General features: G+C 38.8%; 1 protein-coding gene across 1 annotated transcript; it reads left to right on the top strand.

The window, feature by feature from the left end:
• Positions 1-8: 8 nt before the first annotated feature.
• anapc10 (anaphase promoting complex subunit 10) lies at positions 9-6,072 on the top strand. The gene is made up of 6 exons (XM_079579987.1): positions 9-165; positions 2,683-2,800; positions 2,875-2,965; positions 3,824-3,944; positions 4,042-4,095; positions 5,841-6,072. The coding sequence occupies exons 2-6, from the start codon at positions 2,686-2,688 to the stop codon at positions 6,018-6,020; spliced, it is 561 nt and encodes a 186-aa protein (XP_079436113.1). The 5' UTR covers positions 9-165; positions 2,683-2,685; the 3' UTR covers positions 6,021-6,072.
• Positions 6,073-14,506: the final 8,434 nt, after the last annotated feature.

Raw genomic sequence — 14,506 nt, 5'->3', positions numbered from 1 at the left:
CAGAGGACAGCGCCGAGTGGTGGCGTCATCAGCGGGCGACTTGGCGGCGGCGCAAAGTGGGATATTTTGGTGGAGAAAACTACACGCTTTAAAGTGTTTTTCGTGTAAAGAATAGGATCCTAAATGACTTGGGACAACGCGGGATAAGGTTACTAAATATCTGCGGTAGGGAATTTACCGCATATTTGTTTAATCTCCCAAAGAGCAGTGATTTGTACTTGTTTTTAGCATGTTAGCACTCGAAAATTAATTTCACACATTTATTAAAACTTGTGCATTTTTGTTATTTTATCATCATGTTAAACGTACAACCAAATATATATTCCAGAAGCTTGCTTTGAATGAGCTACTTAATAGATATGATTACCAATATACATCATATATACATGATTTGAATACAGTTCTCAGAATTTCTACAGTAAAATTAATCGAGAGGTATTGGACACGATGATGGCAAATAATCCAGTTAGAGTTTTGTGTCACCTCAAAGGGGATTGCGGTAATCTCTTTCCAAATATAGCATATATGAGTGTAACCCTTTGCATTTTGTATTTCCATACAAAATGTATACATTTTTACATTTAAAGGTACACTGTGTAACATTTTGGACTGTTGCGGCAAAACAAAACATGTTCCTAATGACAGAAAATGCTATTACTGCAGTGTGTAGTAAAAGAATGGACTTGGATGAGAAACTAACCCGTTTATATCTCAAATTCTACTGCCTGTTGTCACATCTCAATGGAAACGAGCTGGAGACGTACTCACTCCTGGTTAAGTTTACAGTCATATCTTAGAAGGGGTGAGCCTCATAAATGTTTGTTTGTACATTTATGGGGTATTTTTCAATGATGAAAATATCTGGTATAAAATAAATGCTTTTATTTCAATTTTATTTATAGGATAAAATTCTACGCGGTGTGGCTTTAAAGGAACAGGCCGCCGTTTTTCCATACTGAGATATGTTCTTACCTGAGCTTAGACGAGTTGATGCGTACCTGTCTGGTCTTTGTGCGTGTGCTCAGCCACGCACAACGACCAAAGGTGTTGTTAGCATTTGGCCTCTCCCAGTATATTCCTATAGCTCCAAACGGGGTGAAGTTAGGACCGATCAAGCTCTTCCACTGGCACAAAGACCGGGCAGGTATACATCAACTTGTCTAAGCTCAGGTAAGAACATATCTCAGTCTGGAAAAACGCTGTCCTGTTCCTTTAAGTGCACAGGTAGTGGACAACAGGGTTCCCGCTCAAATTGCCACCTATGTCTGACAATAAAAAACTGGACATTTCGACAATCTAATCAACCCTTTTGCTTCTAAGCAGTGCCGCCCTTCACACATCTAACCTTGTGATGGAGCTATATTAAGTACTTACTGTAAGTGGTTAATGTCAACGGATATGTTTACTAATATTACTATTAAAGATGCACTATGCAACTTTATATGTGGAAGAAAAAGTTGATATTTGTGTGTATTTGACATGGTAATGACCCAGTGGCTGTTTTAGTGGTCAGCATGACGCCTTTACTTTCCATCACAGTCGTCTCTTGGACGCTCCAGGATCCGTTGTTTGGAAAGTTTTCACTCCTGACTAGAAAACCTACAAAACAATTGATCCTGAAGTGTTGCAGAGACCACGGTGATCGAAAGTAAAGGCGCCATGCTGACCACTCCTACAACTTTTTTTTCCACATGTAAAGTTGCATAGCGCACCTTTAATAATACAATTTTGCTCTCAATAGTAATATACTTTTGATCGGTGTTAATTTTGACAACATATTTTATTTTTGTTTTAGTTTTAGTCTTTTGACTAAAATGTAATTTGATTTTAGTTTAGTTTTAGTCAAAAAAATATCTTCAATTTTAGTCTAGTTTTAGTCGACTAAAATTGCATGTTAATTTAGTCGACTAAATTTAAGACTAATTTAGTCGACTTTGCATTTATAATATTCATTCTAATCATATTTAATCTTGTTTCTCGACTTCATGGAGCTGCTTCCACATGAACAAAGCTCAGAGCTGATCCTTTGGCAGATTATTTCCATGATATGAGGCTCTTTCAGACGGTCAATAGAAGTTTGGATGATTTTAGTCTCTCCTTTTCATGTTTATTTAGTCTTATTTTATTCAACTAAAATATCTGGACATTTTAGTCAGAGTTTTAGTCTCATTAGAAACTTTTAATTTAGTTTTAGTCCCATATTAGTCGTCAAAAATATCACTTTGACTAAAATTAAGACTAAATATTTTAGTCGACGAAATTAACACTGCTTTTGATACTATTCTTTTGCTAGTTATTTATTTAGTTAATTGCTTTACATAATACGTCTATTTTGGCTTATTTCTTACAGTTTTTGGTTGTAGACACCTGGGGGCAGTAGTGGGCACAGGTAAAAGGTGATATACAGTATAGGAAGTTGGTTTGCTCATGTGGAATACAAGAATAATACATTTTTTGATTTGATTTTGCTTTTCTCACACTGCACATTACATTGTTCAGTCATCTCAGGTAGAGGAACAGCTTATCTCATTGCTTAGTCAGGTCTGTGCTTTGCCTTTGCTGCTCTTGGCTAAACGATACTGGCCTCTCACTGTCAGCTCCTCATCCTCCGTCTCTCCACCCATTTCCACGTTGTTTTCACTCACTCCAAAGACGATCTGCTGTTCTGCTGTGTTTCCTCAGAAGATGGCGACTCCCAGTAAGACCCCGCCCGGCGCCGACCCGAAGCAGCTGGAACGGACCGGGACGGTGAGAGAGATCGGGTCTCAGGCCGTGTGGAGTCTGTCCTCGTGTAAACCAGGTCAGAGCCACACCGTAAACAGACAGACTGTTTTAATGTTCAGACAAAACTAACGTCCTCATTTGTGTGGGCAGGTTTTGGAGTGGATCAGCTCAGAGACGATAATCTGGAGACGTACTGGCAATCAGACGGATCTCAGCCACATCTCGTCAACATACAGTTCAGGTAATGAGAGTCACATTAGGACAGGGGTTCTCAACCTGGGGGTCGGGACCCACTAGGGGGTCGCGTGACAAATTTGGGGGGTCGCCAGAGCATATAGATAAAATATATGTTTTAATATTATTATTATGGTGTCGTAGCATACATGCTATTCTACCAGGGTGTCATTACTTGTTCTAAATTTAATTCATATTTGTTTTAGCCATTGTTTTTTCTTTGTTTTTTAAGAGTTATATAGGTTAACCTCTTACCTCCCGCCTGAACCGAGAGGATCTTTTTCCTCACGTCATCAGATTTTTTTTCCATCATTTTTTTGTTGGGTATTCAACTCATTTTTGTAACTTTTTTGTCAATTTTTCGTCCATTTTTTGTCACATTTTTTCGTCAATTTTTTGTCACATTTTTTCGTCAATTTTTTGTCATTTTTTTGTCACTTTTTTGTCACATTTTTGTCATTTTTTCGTCAATTTTTTGTCAATTTCTTGTGACATGTTTGCCACTTTTTCATACATTTTTCGTCACTTTTTTGTCACATTTCCATCATTGTTTTCGTCTCAGTTTTGTCGCTGTTTTCTCACCTTTTTTCCAGAAGCTTTTGGATTGGGGTAAAGCCAAACTGGAGAAAATGTGCTCGGTTCAGGCGGGAGTTATGGGGTTAATGTCCCTGTGTTTCCCATGGTCTGACCCGGGTGGGGGTCACGATCCTAATTAACTGTTATAATGGGGGTCGCGGCTCTAAAAGGTTGAGAACCACTGCATTAGGAGATGATGATAATAAAAGAGAATGTCTTTGCTTTTTAACTTGAAGTGCCAAAGTGCTTTTTAGTTGTAATAAATGTTAAATCAGTGTCTCTTGTTCAGGAGGAGGACCACGGTGAAGATGTTGTGCATTTACGCCGATTATAAATCAGATGAAAGCTACACGCCCAGCAAAATCTCCGTCCGAGTTGGAAACAACTTCCACAACCTGCAGGAGGTCCGGGTAAGTCACAGCGGCCACAACCAAAACGGGACTGAATGAAGCTTGAGCGAAGGAGTTTTGAGCTTTTCTTCTGACTCTGTGTTTATACTTTGAGCAGCAGCTGGAGATGGTGGAGCCCAGTGGTTGGATTCACATCTCGCTTCTAAAACAGGTACAAAACCATTTCTTCTCAAATAGATCAAACAACAATAAGCCAGTGGTTCTTCAGTGGTTTGGCTTCAGGGCCCAACATTACACTCGGACAGTGGTTCCAAAGTGGGGGTCGCGAGATGATTTTTTTTTTTTTTTTCAGACAAAATCTTTTACATTTCTGACATTGAATTTGATGTATTTTTGATTGGAAACATCAAAATACAGTGTCCAAACCAATGCGCGAGGAAAGTCCTTCTCTGTGGTCCTCATGGTGGGGAGCTGACATTACTGTTCAACAACATATTTTAAGTTTTAGTCTTTTGACAAAAATGTAATTCAATTTTAGTCTAGTTTTAGTCGACTAAATTTAAGACAAATTTCCATCCATCCATTTTCTTCCGCTTTATCCGAGGCCGATCCACGCACACCTCCTCCAGCTGTTCTGGGGGGACCCCGAGGCGCCAGCTCAGAGACATAGTCCCACCAGACAAATTTACTTTGCATTTATAATATTCATTATAATCATATTTAATCAGGTCCTCTGCTTCATGGAGCTGCTCCACATGAACAAAGCTCAGAGCTGATCCTTTGGCAGAGGATTTACATGATCTGAGGCTCTTTCAGACGGTCAATAGAAGTTTGGATGATTTTAGTCTCTCCTTTTCATTTTTATTTAGTCTTGTTTTAGTCGACTAAAATATCTGGACATTTTAGTCATAGTTTTAGTCTCATTAAAACGTTTAATTTAGTTTTAGTCGTCAAAAATATCACTTTGACTAAAAATTAAAGCAGCACTAAGTAACGTGTTTACCTTAATAAATCCTTCCCGTAGTCCCTGTGGGGGTAATACAAGTGTTTATGGGATGATTGGAGGGTCTTTCATCTCCCCCTGGTGTCTCTGGCCAGAAAACCATGTTTGCAACTTGTCTGCCACCGGTGCGAAGAAAGCAATATACACTAATGGAATCACGAAGAAGAAGCTAACATGCTAACGGGCAAAGCTAACTGCGGGCTAACGTCACTTTAAACAGTATTTACAGCCAAGTTTGACTGAAAAAAAATATTTTCATTGTATAATTGGATGCACAATAACCCTCTCCCCCTTCGCCTTTCCTGTCAGCGTCGTATTTACTCTCCAAGACAATTAATAAGATAAAAAATCGTAACTTGCTTCTACACCTGCAGTTGCGCTTATGGCCTCTAGGGGGAAGAGTTACTCAGTACTGCTTTAAGTCTAAATATTTTAGTCGACGAAATTAACACTGGCTGACATTGCTGTAATACCACCCCCTGGTGGCCGGGGGCAGGATTCTAATGGTGACTTCACACCTCCCTAGCAGCGCGAGTGTGAGACCCATGTGACAGCGCTGGAGTAGGTGTATTTTTAACCACACAGGTTTTTGTACATCAGCAGCACTAAAAAAGAACACTGAATCTCTGGTTGACATACTCTTGAGCTCTCTGGAGGCTCGTAGCCGGTCTGCGAGTGCGTTGCTTCCCGCCCTTTTGCTCTTTTAAGGAACAGGCTTTGTAGGAGGAGATTGAGCAGCCATGTTGACTTCACAGATCATTCAGGATCATCACGCTGAATGGGGCTGGATCATAGATATAGTAAACAAGAGACTGATGATTATCTATTCAAATATGGCGTCACACTGGCCAATAAGCTGAAAGTTCTCTGGTCATTTAAGATTCAGGTAAAGCCGAACAGGAGAAAACTGGAGGGGTTCAGAGGTTAATTTCCTTGTTCTTCTGTGTTCACAGCTGACGAACGAGCCGATCAGCACCTTCATGATTCAGATCGCGGTCTTGGCGAATCACCAGAACGGACGCGACACGCACATGCGCCAGATCAAAGTGTACACGCCGGTGGAGGAGAGCTCCATCGGCAAGTTCCCACGATGCACCACGGTCGACTTCATGATGTACCGAACCATCAGGTGATCGGACTGAACTGCGGAAATCAAACTAACGACGGCTGGGTGGCAGATTACGTCACAACACTCTACAGGGCAAATTAAAGCCACACTGCGGAACATCCCAGGTCATACTATCTGGAGTTTCACCAATATATACGTAGTTTTTTCTGGGTTAGTGCTAGATCGTATGCTCCGGAGGGACGGTCTGCTGTGAGTTTGTATAGATCTATGAGTTGGTTTGTCTAAAAATACAAATAATCCTAATCCGAACCCTAATCCGTAAAGTTGACTTAACTCCCACCTGAACCGAGCACATTTTCTCCAGTTTGGCTTTACCCCAGTCCAAAAGCTTCTGGAAAAAAGCTGTGAAAATAGCAACCAAACAATGATGGAAATGTGACAAAAAAGTGAGAAAACATTGACAAAAAAAAGTGACGAAAAATTTATGAAAAAGTGGCAAAAATGTCACAAAAATGTCACAAAAAATGGACAAAAAATTGATAAAAAAATGGACCAAAAAATGTGACAAAAAATGATTAAAATTGACGAAAAAATGTCAAAAATGTGACAATTTGTGACAACAAAATTACAAAAATGTGACCAAAAAAGTGACAAAAAATGGACGAAAAAATGGACGAAAATGTGTTAAAAAAAAATACAAAAAAGTTACAAAAATGAGTTGAACACCCAACAAAAAAAATTTGGAAAAAAAATCTGATGACGTGAGGAAAAAGATCCTCTGGGTTCAGGTGGGAGTGAAGAGGTTGACCATTTCCCTGGCCCTAACCTTAATTTGTGTCATGATATCTCACGTTTTCACAGCAGACTGTCCCTCCGGAGCAGACGATCTAGCACTAACCTTTTTTCTGCTCATGGGGTGAAATATCTCGCAGTGTGGCTTTAACGTCGTCTTTCAACAATGTACTGGAATTTAGACCTTGTTTTCAATAATAAATGCTCAAGTCGACAGTATTTATTTAAAGGGCACTGACGCAGTCTAAAAACATGGTTCAGACGACTGCTTTTTGAAATGTTTCTAAGGAACACGGCTGGAGGACTGAGGGATTACACAATATTTCTAACAATAAAAATGTGAAAATGTAACGGCAATGTATTTTTTAAATGTGTTTGTCATTGTTTTGGACATGTTTCAGATATATCTTTTTGTTGTACATTATGACCCTACTGAAATCGCCAAAAATGCAGAACTGATTTCTCCGTATCCACAGTTACAAATCAGATTATTTTTTATTATTAAATCCTTACAATCCTTTTGACGAATATTTTTAAATAAAGTTGCCAAGTTTTTCATCATTGCCAAGTTCCATGTGTCTTATTTGAGTCAATAAGCATAATACAGTGTAACAGTGTAGTTTCAGTCAAATGGAGAGTGCGTTTTATCACATGGCCACTAGGGGGAGTCGGTGACCGTGATGGAAGTATATGGATCACACCAGGAGACCGTTTACAGTGTTCGCGTTAAAACTAAATTAAAACTGGCATTAACCCCTTAACTCCCACCTGAACCGAGCACATTTTCTCCAACTTTACCCCAATCCAAAAGCTTCTGGAAAAAAGGTGTGAAAATAGCAACAAAACTGAGACGAAAACAAGGATGAAATGTGAAAAAAGTGAGAAAAAATGGATGAAAAAGTGCCAAAAAATGCACCAAAAATGTACAAAAAAACGACAAAAATTTGACAAAAAAGTGAGAAAAATTTGACGAAAAATGTAGAAAAAATGGACGAAAAAGTGACAAAAAATTGACCAAAAAAATTGAAAAATTTGACGAAAAACTGACAAAAAAGTCACGAAAATTTGACGAAAATGAGATGACTGCCCAATAAAAAAAGTGATCTGAAAATCTGATGGAAAAAGATCAATTTAGTTTTGTCGGTCTTAGCTTTCAAATGAGGCGTTACACTGGCCTACAGGATTTGGGTAAAGCTGAACTGGAGAAAATGCTCTCGGTTCAGGCGGGAGTTAAGAGGTTAAAATCTCTTGGAATGTCTTGGAAAAGAATGACACAAGTTTGTCAAATACAAAAATAGGGTTCATTAACACATCCAACAGCAGTTTTGGCTGATTGGATAAAAAAAAAGCAACAAAAAGGTGACAAAAAAACAACAAACTGATTTAAAAAAAGGAACAAAAGACACAAAAAACACAAAAAAAATTGACAAAAACGCTTCAAAAATGTGACATAAAAGTTATAATCAGTTTTGTAGGTCTTAGCTTTCAAATGAGGCGCTACACTGACCTATAGGCTGTAAGTTGGATCCCCCAGGGCTGCCCTTTGTCACCGGTTCTGTTCATTACCTTTATGGACGGGGTTTCTAGGCGCAGCCAGGGGCCGGATCTACGTTCACTGAAAAACGTGACAAAAATGTGGCAAAAAAGCAACTATAACGTGATAACAAAAACAAGGAAGCTTAGACGAGTTTTGTAGGTCTTAGCTTTCAAATGAGGCATTACATTGGCCTATAGGCTAAAAGCTCCAGTCAAGAAGGTTTAGATTTGGGTAAAGCTGGAGAAAATGTGCTTGATTAAAGGAACAGGCCACCGTTTTTCCATACTGAGATATGTTCTTACCTGAGCTTAGGCGAGTTGATGTGTACCTGTCTGGTCTTTGTGTGTGCCCTCAGTCACGCAAAAAGACCAAAGATGTTGTTAGCATTTGGCCTCTCCCAGTGTATTCCTATGGCTCCAAACGGGGGTGAAGTTAGAAGCGACCAAGCTCTTCCACGGGCACAAAGACATCAACTCGTCTAAGCTCAGGTAAGAACATACCTCAGTATGGAAAAACCTGTTCCTTTAAGGTGGGGGTTTGAAAAGCTGTTTCACCTTCCAGGGGAGATTGTTGCAGATATTTGTTGTGTAAAACCCAAAGCCTCACCATGTTTAGTCCTGACTCTGGAACCAGTTGAGGGCCCTTTAATAAGTGACGCACATACTGTACTACTGTCTCCTCCTGGTATATAGGAGACCTGTAGTCATGAGATCTGGGTAAGCTTCCTTCGCAGGGTGGCTGGGCGCACCCATAGAGATCGGTTACATGGGAGGAGCTCGGAGTAGAGTCGCTGCTCCTTCATGTCGAAAGGAGAAGCTGAGGTGGCTCGGGCATCTGTTCCACAGCCTCCTGGTCACTTCCCTCGGGAATTGTCCCAGCATGTCCTATTGGGAGGAGGCCTCGTGGAAGACGCAGGTGGGACTATGTCTCCGAGCTGGCCTGGTGTCGCCTCGGGGTCAGAACAGCTGGAGGAGGTGTGTGTGGACCGGGAAGTCTGGGCTTCCCCACACTGCCCCCGCGACCCGGCCCCGGATAAAGTGGAAGAAAATGTACGGATGGCGTTTGGACACTGCAGTGTGTTCGATAGAGCTAGTGACGTTTGTTTAACCTTTTAACTCCCGCCTGAATCGAGAGGATCTTTTTCCTCACGTCATCAGATTTTTTTTCCCCATCATTTTTCTGTGGGTATTCAACTCAATTTTGTAACTTTTTTGTAATTTTTTGGTCATTTTTGGTCATTTTTTTGTCATTTTGTAATTTTTTTGTCAATTTTTTATCACATTTTTGTCTTTTTTTTGCCACTTTTTCATCAATTTTTCATCATTTTTTTGACAATGTTTTCTCACTTTTTTGTCACATTTCCATCATTGTTTTCGTCTCAGTTTTGTTGCTATTCTCACACCTTTTTTCCAGAAGCTTTTGGACTGGGGTAAAGCCAAACTGGAGAAAATGTGCTCGGTTCAGGTGGGAGTTAAGGGGTTAATTAGCTCTTTTCCCCACTTTTTATGATGTTTTAGTTGGCTAGGACTATAGAAACGTATGCTCGTACAAGAACATGGCGGATCTCCATGGTAACAGTGATTGAATGTTCAAATATATTAAATTAAAATGGAATTAATCAGGCCACTCTGCACAAAGCAAATGAATGTCGACAATATAATCATGATATAAGTCTACAGTTGGTCTCGGCAGATCTAATCCATATTTGGTCCATTTTCCTGTTTTTCGTTCATAAACCTGCTGCTTCTGCCGCGCTCGACCTTGATGCAGTTGTTATGGAAACCTCGCTCAAATCTAGGCCAAACATTGAGCTCGTGTAAAAGGCGTCACTGTGGAGACTCTGCTTTTCTCTCCAGTGAATGTAAAGCATTCAATAGAAAAAAGCTGCAAAGGCCATTAATAAAGAAGGCAGTATATAGTAGTACAGTATGTGCGTCACTTACAGATTACCACCTTAAAGGAACAGGCACCGTTTTATCATGTATGTTCTTACCTGAGCTTAGACGAGTTGATGTGTACCTGTCTGGTCTTTGTGCCCATTTGTGGAGCCACAGGAATATACAGGGAGAGGCTAAATGCTAACAACATCTTTGGTCGTTTTGCGTGATTGAGGGCACACACAAAGACCAGACAGGTACACATCAACTCATGTAAGCTCAGGTAAGAACATATCTCAGTGTGGGAAAACGGTGGCCTGTTCCTTTAATCAAGCACATTTTCTCCAGCTTTACCCAAATCTAAATCTTCTTGACTGCAGCTTACAGCCTATAGGCCAATGTAATGCCTCATTTGAAAGTTAAGACCTACAAAACTCGTCTAAACTTCCTTGTTTTTGTTGTCACGTTTTAGTTGCTTTTTTGCCACATTTTTGTCACGTTTTTTGTCACATTTTCATTGATTTTTTTGTCACATTATCAATACATTTTCATTTGTTTCTTGTCACTTTTTAGTTACATTTTTGTCACGTTTTTGTCAGTTTTTGGACATTTTTTTGCCACATTTTTGTTATTTTTTTGTCACATTTTCATTGATTTTTTGTCACATTTTCTATACATTTTCATTTGTTTTTTTGTCAGTTTTTTGCCACATTTTTGTCAGTTTTTTGTCAGTTTTTTGTCATTTTTTTGTCAGTTTTTTGTCAGTTTTTTGCCACATTTTTGTCACATTTTCATTGATTTTTTGTCAGTTTTTTGTCAGTTTTTTGTCAGTTTTTTGCCACATTTTTGTCACATTTTCATTGATTTTTTGTCAGTTTTTTGCCACATTTTTGTCAGGTTTTTTGCTACGTTTTCATTGATTTTTTGTCACATTTTCTATACATTTTCATTTGTTTCTTGTCACTTTTTAGTTACATTTTTGTCACGTTTTTGTCAGTTTTTGGACATTTTTTTGACATTTTTTTGCCACATTTTTGTTACTTTTTTGTCACATTTTCATTGATTTTTTGTCACATTTTCTATACATTTTCATTTGTTTTTTGTCAGTTTTTTGCCACATTTTTGTCAGTTTTTTGTCAGTTTTTTGTCAGTTTTTTGTCAGTTTTTTGCCACATTTTTGTCACATTTTCATTGATTTTTTGTCAGTTTTTTGCCACATTTTTGTCAGGTTTTTTGTCAGTTTTTTGTCAGTTTTTTGTCAGTTTTTTGCCACATTTTTGTCAGGTTTTTTGTCAGTTTTTTGTCAGTTTTTTGTCACATTTTTGTTACATTTTTGGCACATTTTCATAGATTTTTTTTCACATTATCAATACATTTTCATTTGTTTTTTGTCACGTTTTTTTGTCATTTTTTTGGTCATTTTTTTGCCACATTTTAATTTATTTTTTTGTCACTTTTTTGCCACATTTTTGTCATTTTTTGTAGCTTTTTTGTCACATTTTTGTTACATTTTCATCGATTTTTTGTCACTTTTTTGCCACATTTTTGTCTTTTTTTTTTTGCTTTTTTGTCACATTTTTGTCAGTTTTTTGTCAGTTTTTTGTCACATTTTTGTTACATTTTCATCGATTTTTTGTCACGTTTTCTATACGTTTTCATTTGTTTCTTGCCACTTTTTAACTACATTTTTGTCACGTTTTCATTGCTTTTTTGGTCTTGTTTTGACCGTTTTTTTTTATTTTATAGTGTAACATAACTGCGATGAAGCCACCTGTGACCAAAACACGTCAAATAACTAACAAAAACATGATGAAAACACAACCAAGAACGACAATCATAATGAGGAAGAAACTTAAGATGACTTTTGTAGGCCTTAGCTTTCAAATGAGGCGTGGCCAATCGGCTTTAAGCTCCAGTGGAGAAGCTTTTAGATTGGTCAGCCACTTTCCATAACTGAACACAAGACAAAATCCAGAACCCACTTTTATATAAAACTCATCTTTATTGAACCTTTCCATTCATTCACATGTTCATGACCATATTTTCTCTTTATAAAACCTGATTTTATGTACATCCTTTGCTTCTATATTTACAATATTTTACATGATTAATACATCTCCAGAGCAGCAGCGTCGATGTGAACACTCTCATTCATTTACAAACCTCCATTGACCACGCGCCGCCGGGGGAAGCGCCGCGTACGGGCAGCGCCGAGGTGTTGCCTAGAAACTACAGCAACTACGGTTAATATTAGAGGAGTTTTAAATTATTCATGCGGACGTGTCACGAGGGGGAAAAACGGAGATAAAAACTAACTGAGGACTGAGAAAACGTGTTGGAAGGCGAGATGGATTTCAGAATCAAAATCGATAACTTATAAAATACAAGAAAATTGCAGCAGAATTTATTCTCTGTACGGCAACACGACGGGGTCAAACCTTCTTTGTTGTGAGGCAGTGCAATGGACAGTACATCTGCACAGCGCCACCTACTGTTCCGGAGTGTGCGTTATTATTTTGCAGAAATGTAGCGGAGTAGAAAGTATTACCTGAACTATAAGTCACACTTTTTTTCTCTCCATAGTTTGGCTGTGGGTGCGACTTATACATCAAAATATATGTTGTTATGTTCACTGACCGCTAGAGGGCGCTCTAGGCTTGTGTACCAGAATCTGCTCAGACTGAACACAAGTGCCCCCAAAAAGAAATTATATTCTGCAGATTACAAACTGCAAGTACCGTATTTTCCGGACTATACGTCGCTCTGGAGTACGAGTCGCACCAGCCAAAAGTTCTGCTGCTCGATTAGCCTGCAGCGCCCTCTAGTGGCATGTGAAATTATATTGGAATTAAAAAAAGAAGAATTAAAATCACATATTAGTCGCTCCGGAGTATAAGCCGCACCCTCTGCTAAACTATGAAGAAAGTGTAGCTTATAGTCCAGAAAATATGGTAATCGAGCAGCAGAGAGACAGTTTGGAGTGAGCGAGAAACTTGTGAGGGACTGGTGAAAAGCACAGGCTAGTCTTACTGCAATGAAGAAAACAAACGAAACTAATCATGGGCTAAAGCTAATGGCCACAGCTAGAGAAACGAGTTCACAAATGAGAGCTTGAACAATGAGCTGCTTTTTTTCTTCCTCACTATGCATTTTTTGGCTGGTGCAACTTCTACTCCAAATAATACGGTGATAAACTAGTGAAATCCTTACACGGGTGTAAGAGTTTCTAGCCTGGGCAGCCAGTCAAATCTAATGCTTTTTAATGCCATTCTAATCCCCTATATTTTATATTTTTAATGCCACAAAGGCAAAAAAGAAATCTGGGCATATAGATACATATTTCATATGATTTGTAAACTAAACTTTCAGTCAGAACTGCAGCAGAATTATGGCACAATTCATTTAATGCCCTTTAATGCCCTGTGGAAACACTGGATAGCAGTGGCTCCCAACGTGTTTTGTCTTTCAGTGGTCAACCGTGTACCCCCCACCTCAAGGGTGTTGCAGTTTATTTAGAAAGTGATTATTTAAAAGTGGTATTTGAAAGACAAAGGACAGTGTTGCAGTCAAAATAAACCTAGAATTCTCCCAAAGCAACATAGTTTACTGAAAAATATAGCTTTTCCTATAAAAATTATGTTACATTTCCCCCTCTTTTCAATCTGAAATAGTTCCAAGAACACCCCCTGCTAGGTCCTCGAGTACCCCGTGTTGGGAAACACTGGTGTATAGTATAGTAATGTAAACTAATATAGTCTGTTAAAGGCCCTGTACGTGATTTTCAAGTCATAAAATAAACTTTGTCCTTCAATTTATTGTAAAATCTGACATTTGGGGAAAAAGGTCGATCATTTTTGTTTTTGTATTCGTTGCTTCCTGAAAGGTAACTCATGAAGAATTTGGAAAGTTAGGACTGAGCTTGTACCACAGCTAACAATTAAAATTCCACTCCCTCTTTATAGGGGCTAGATGCAAGTTTGCCATTATATACTCACTACTGCCACCTCAGGTCATACGTGTAACTGCACCTTCTATATTAAGCTCGTGCATGACGGCAATTCAGACCCAAAGTAACACCTTTCTGAGTGACAGTGCAGGTTGTGGTGAACAGGTCTGAGCTCCTTCTATTAGGACATGGCTGGAACATGTAGGGGGAGGAAAATACATAGTTTTAACATTTTTAAACTCCGTATAGTCCCTTTAATTGATCGTAAACCTGAAGTGAAACCAGGTACAGGGCCTTTAATTTGGCACAATCCATTGTAATCTATACGCATTGTTTTGGCACTTTCTCCATCAAACATTTTGGCAATAAATGTATCCTCTTTTCTTCTATAATGGCAG

This window comes from Gobius niger (genome assembly GCF_951799975.1).
Source record: "Gobius niger genome assembly, chromosome: 21".
Lineage (NCBI taxonomy): Eukaryota > Metazoa > Chordata > Actinopteri > Gobiiformes > Gobiidae > Gobius > Gobius niger.
This window is presented reverse-complemented; position numbering and strand designations above follow the sequence as displayed.

Coding starts and splice junctions, on each gene's coding strand:
- anapc10 (XM_079579987.1), top strand. CDS start 2,686: ATGGCGACTCCCAGTAAGACCCCGCCCGGCGCCGACCCGAAGCAGCTG. Junction 2,801..2,874: donor TCTGTCCTCGTGTAAACCAG/GTCAGAGCCACA, acceptor TTGTGTGGGCAG/GTTTTGGAGTGGATCAGCTC. Junction 4,096..5,840: donor ACATCTCGCTTCTAAAACAG/GTACAAAACCAT, acceptor CTGTGTTCACAG/CTGACGAACGAGCCGATCAG.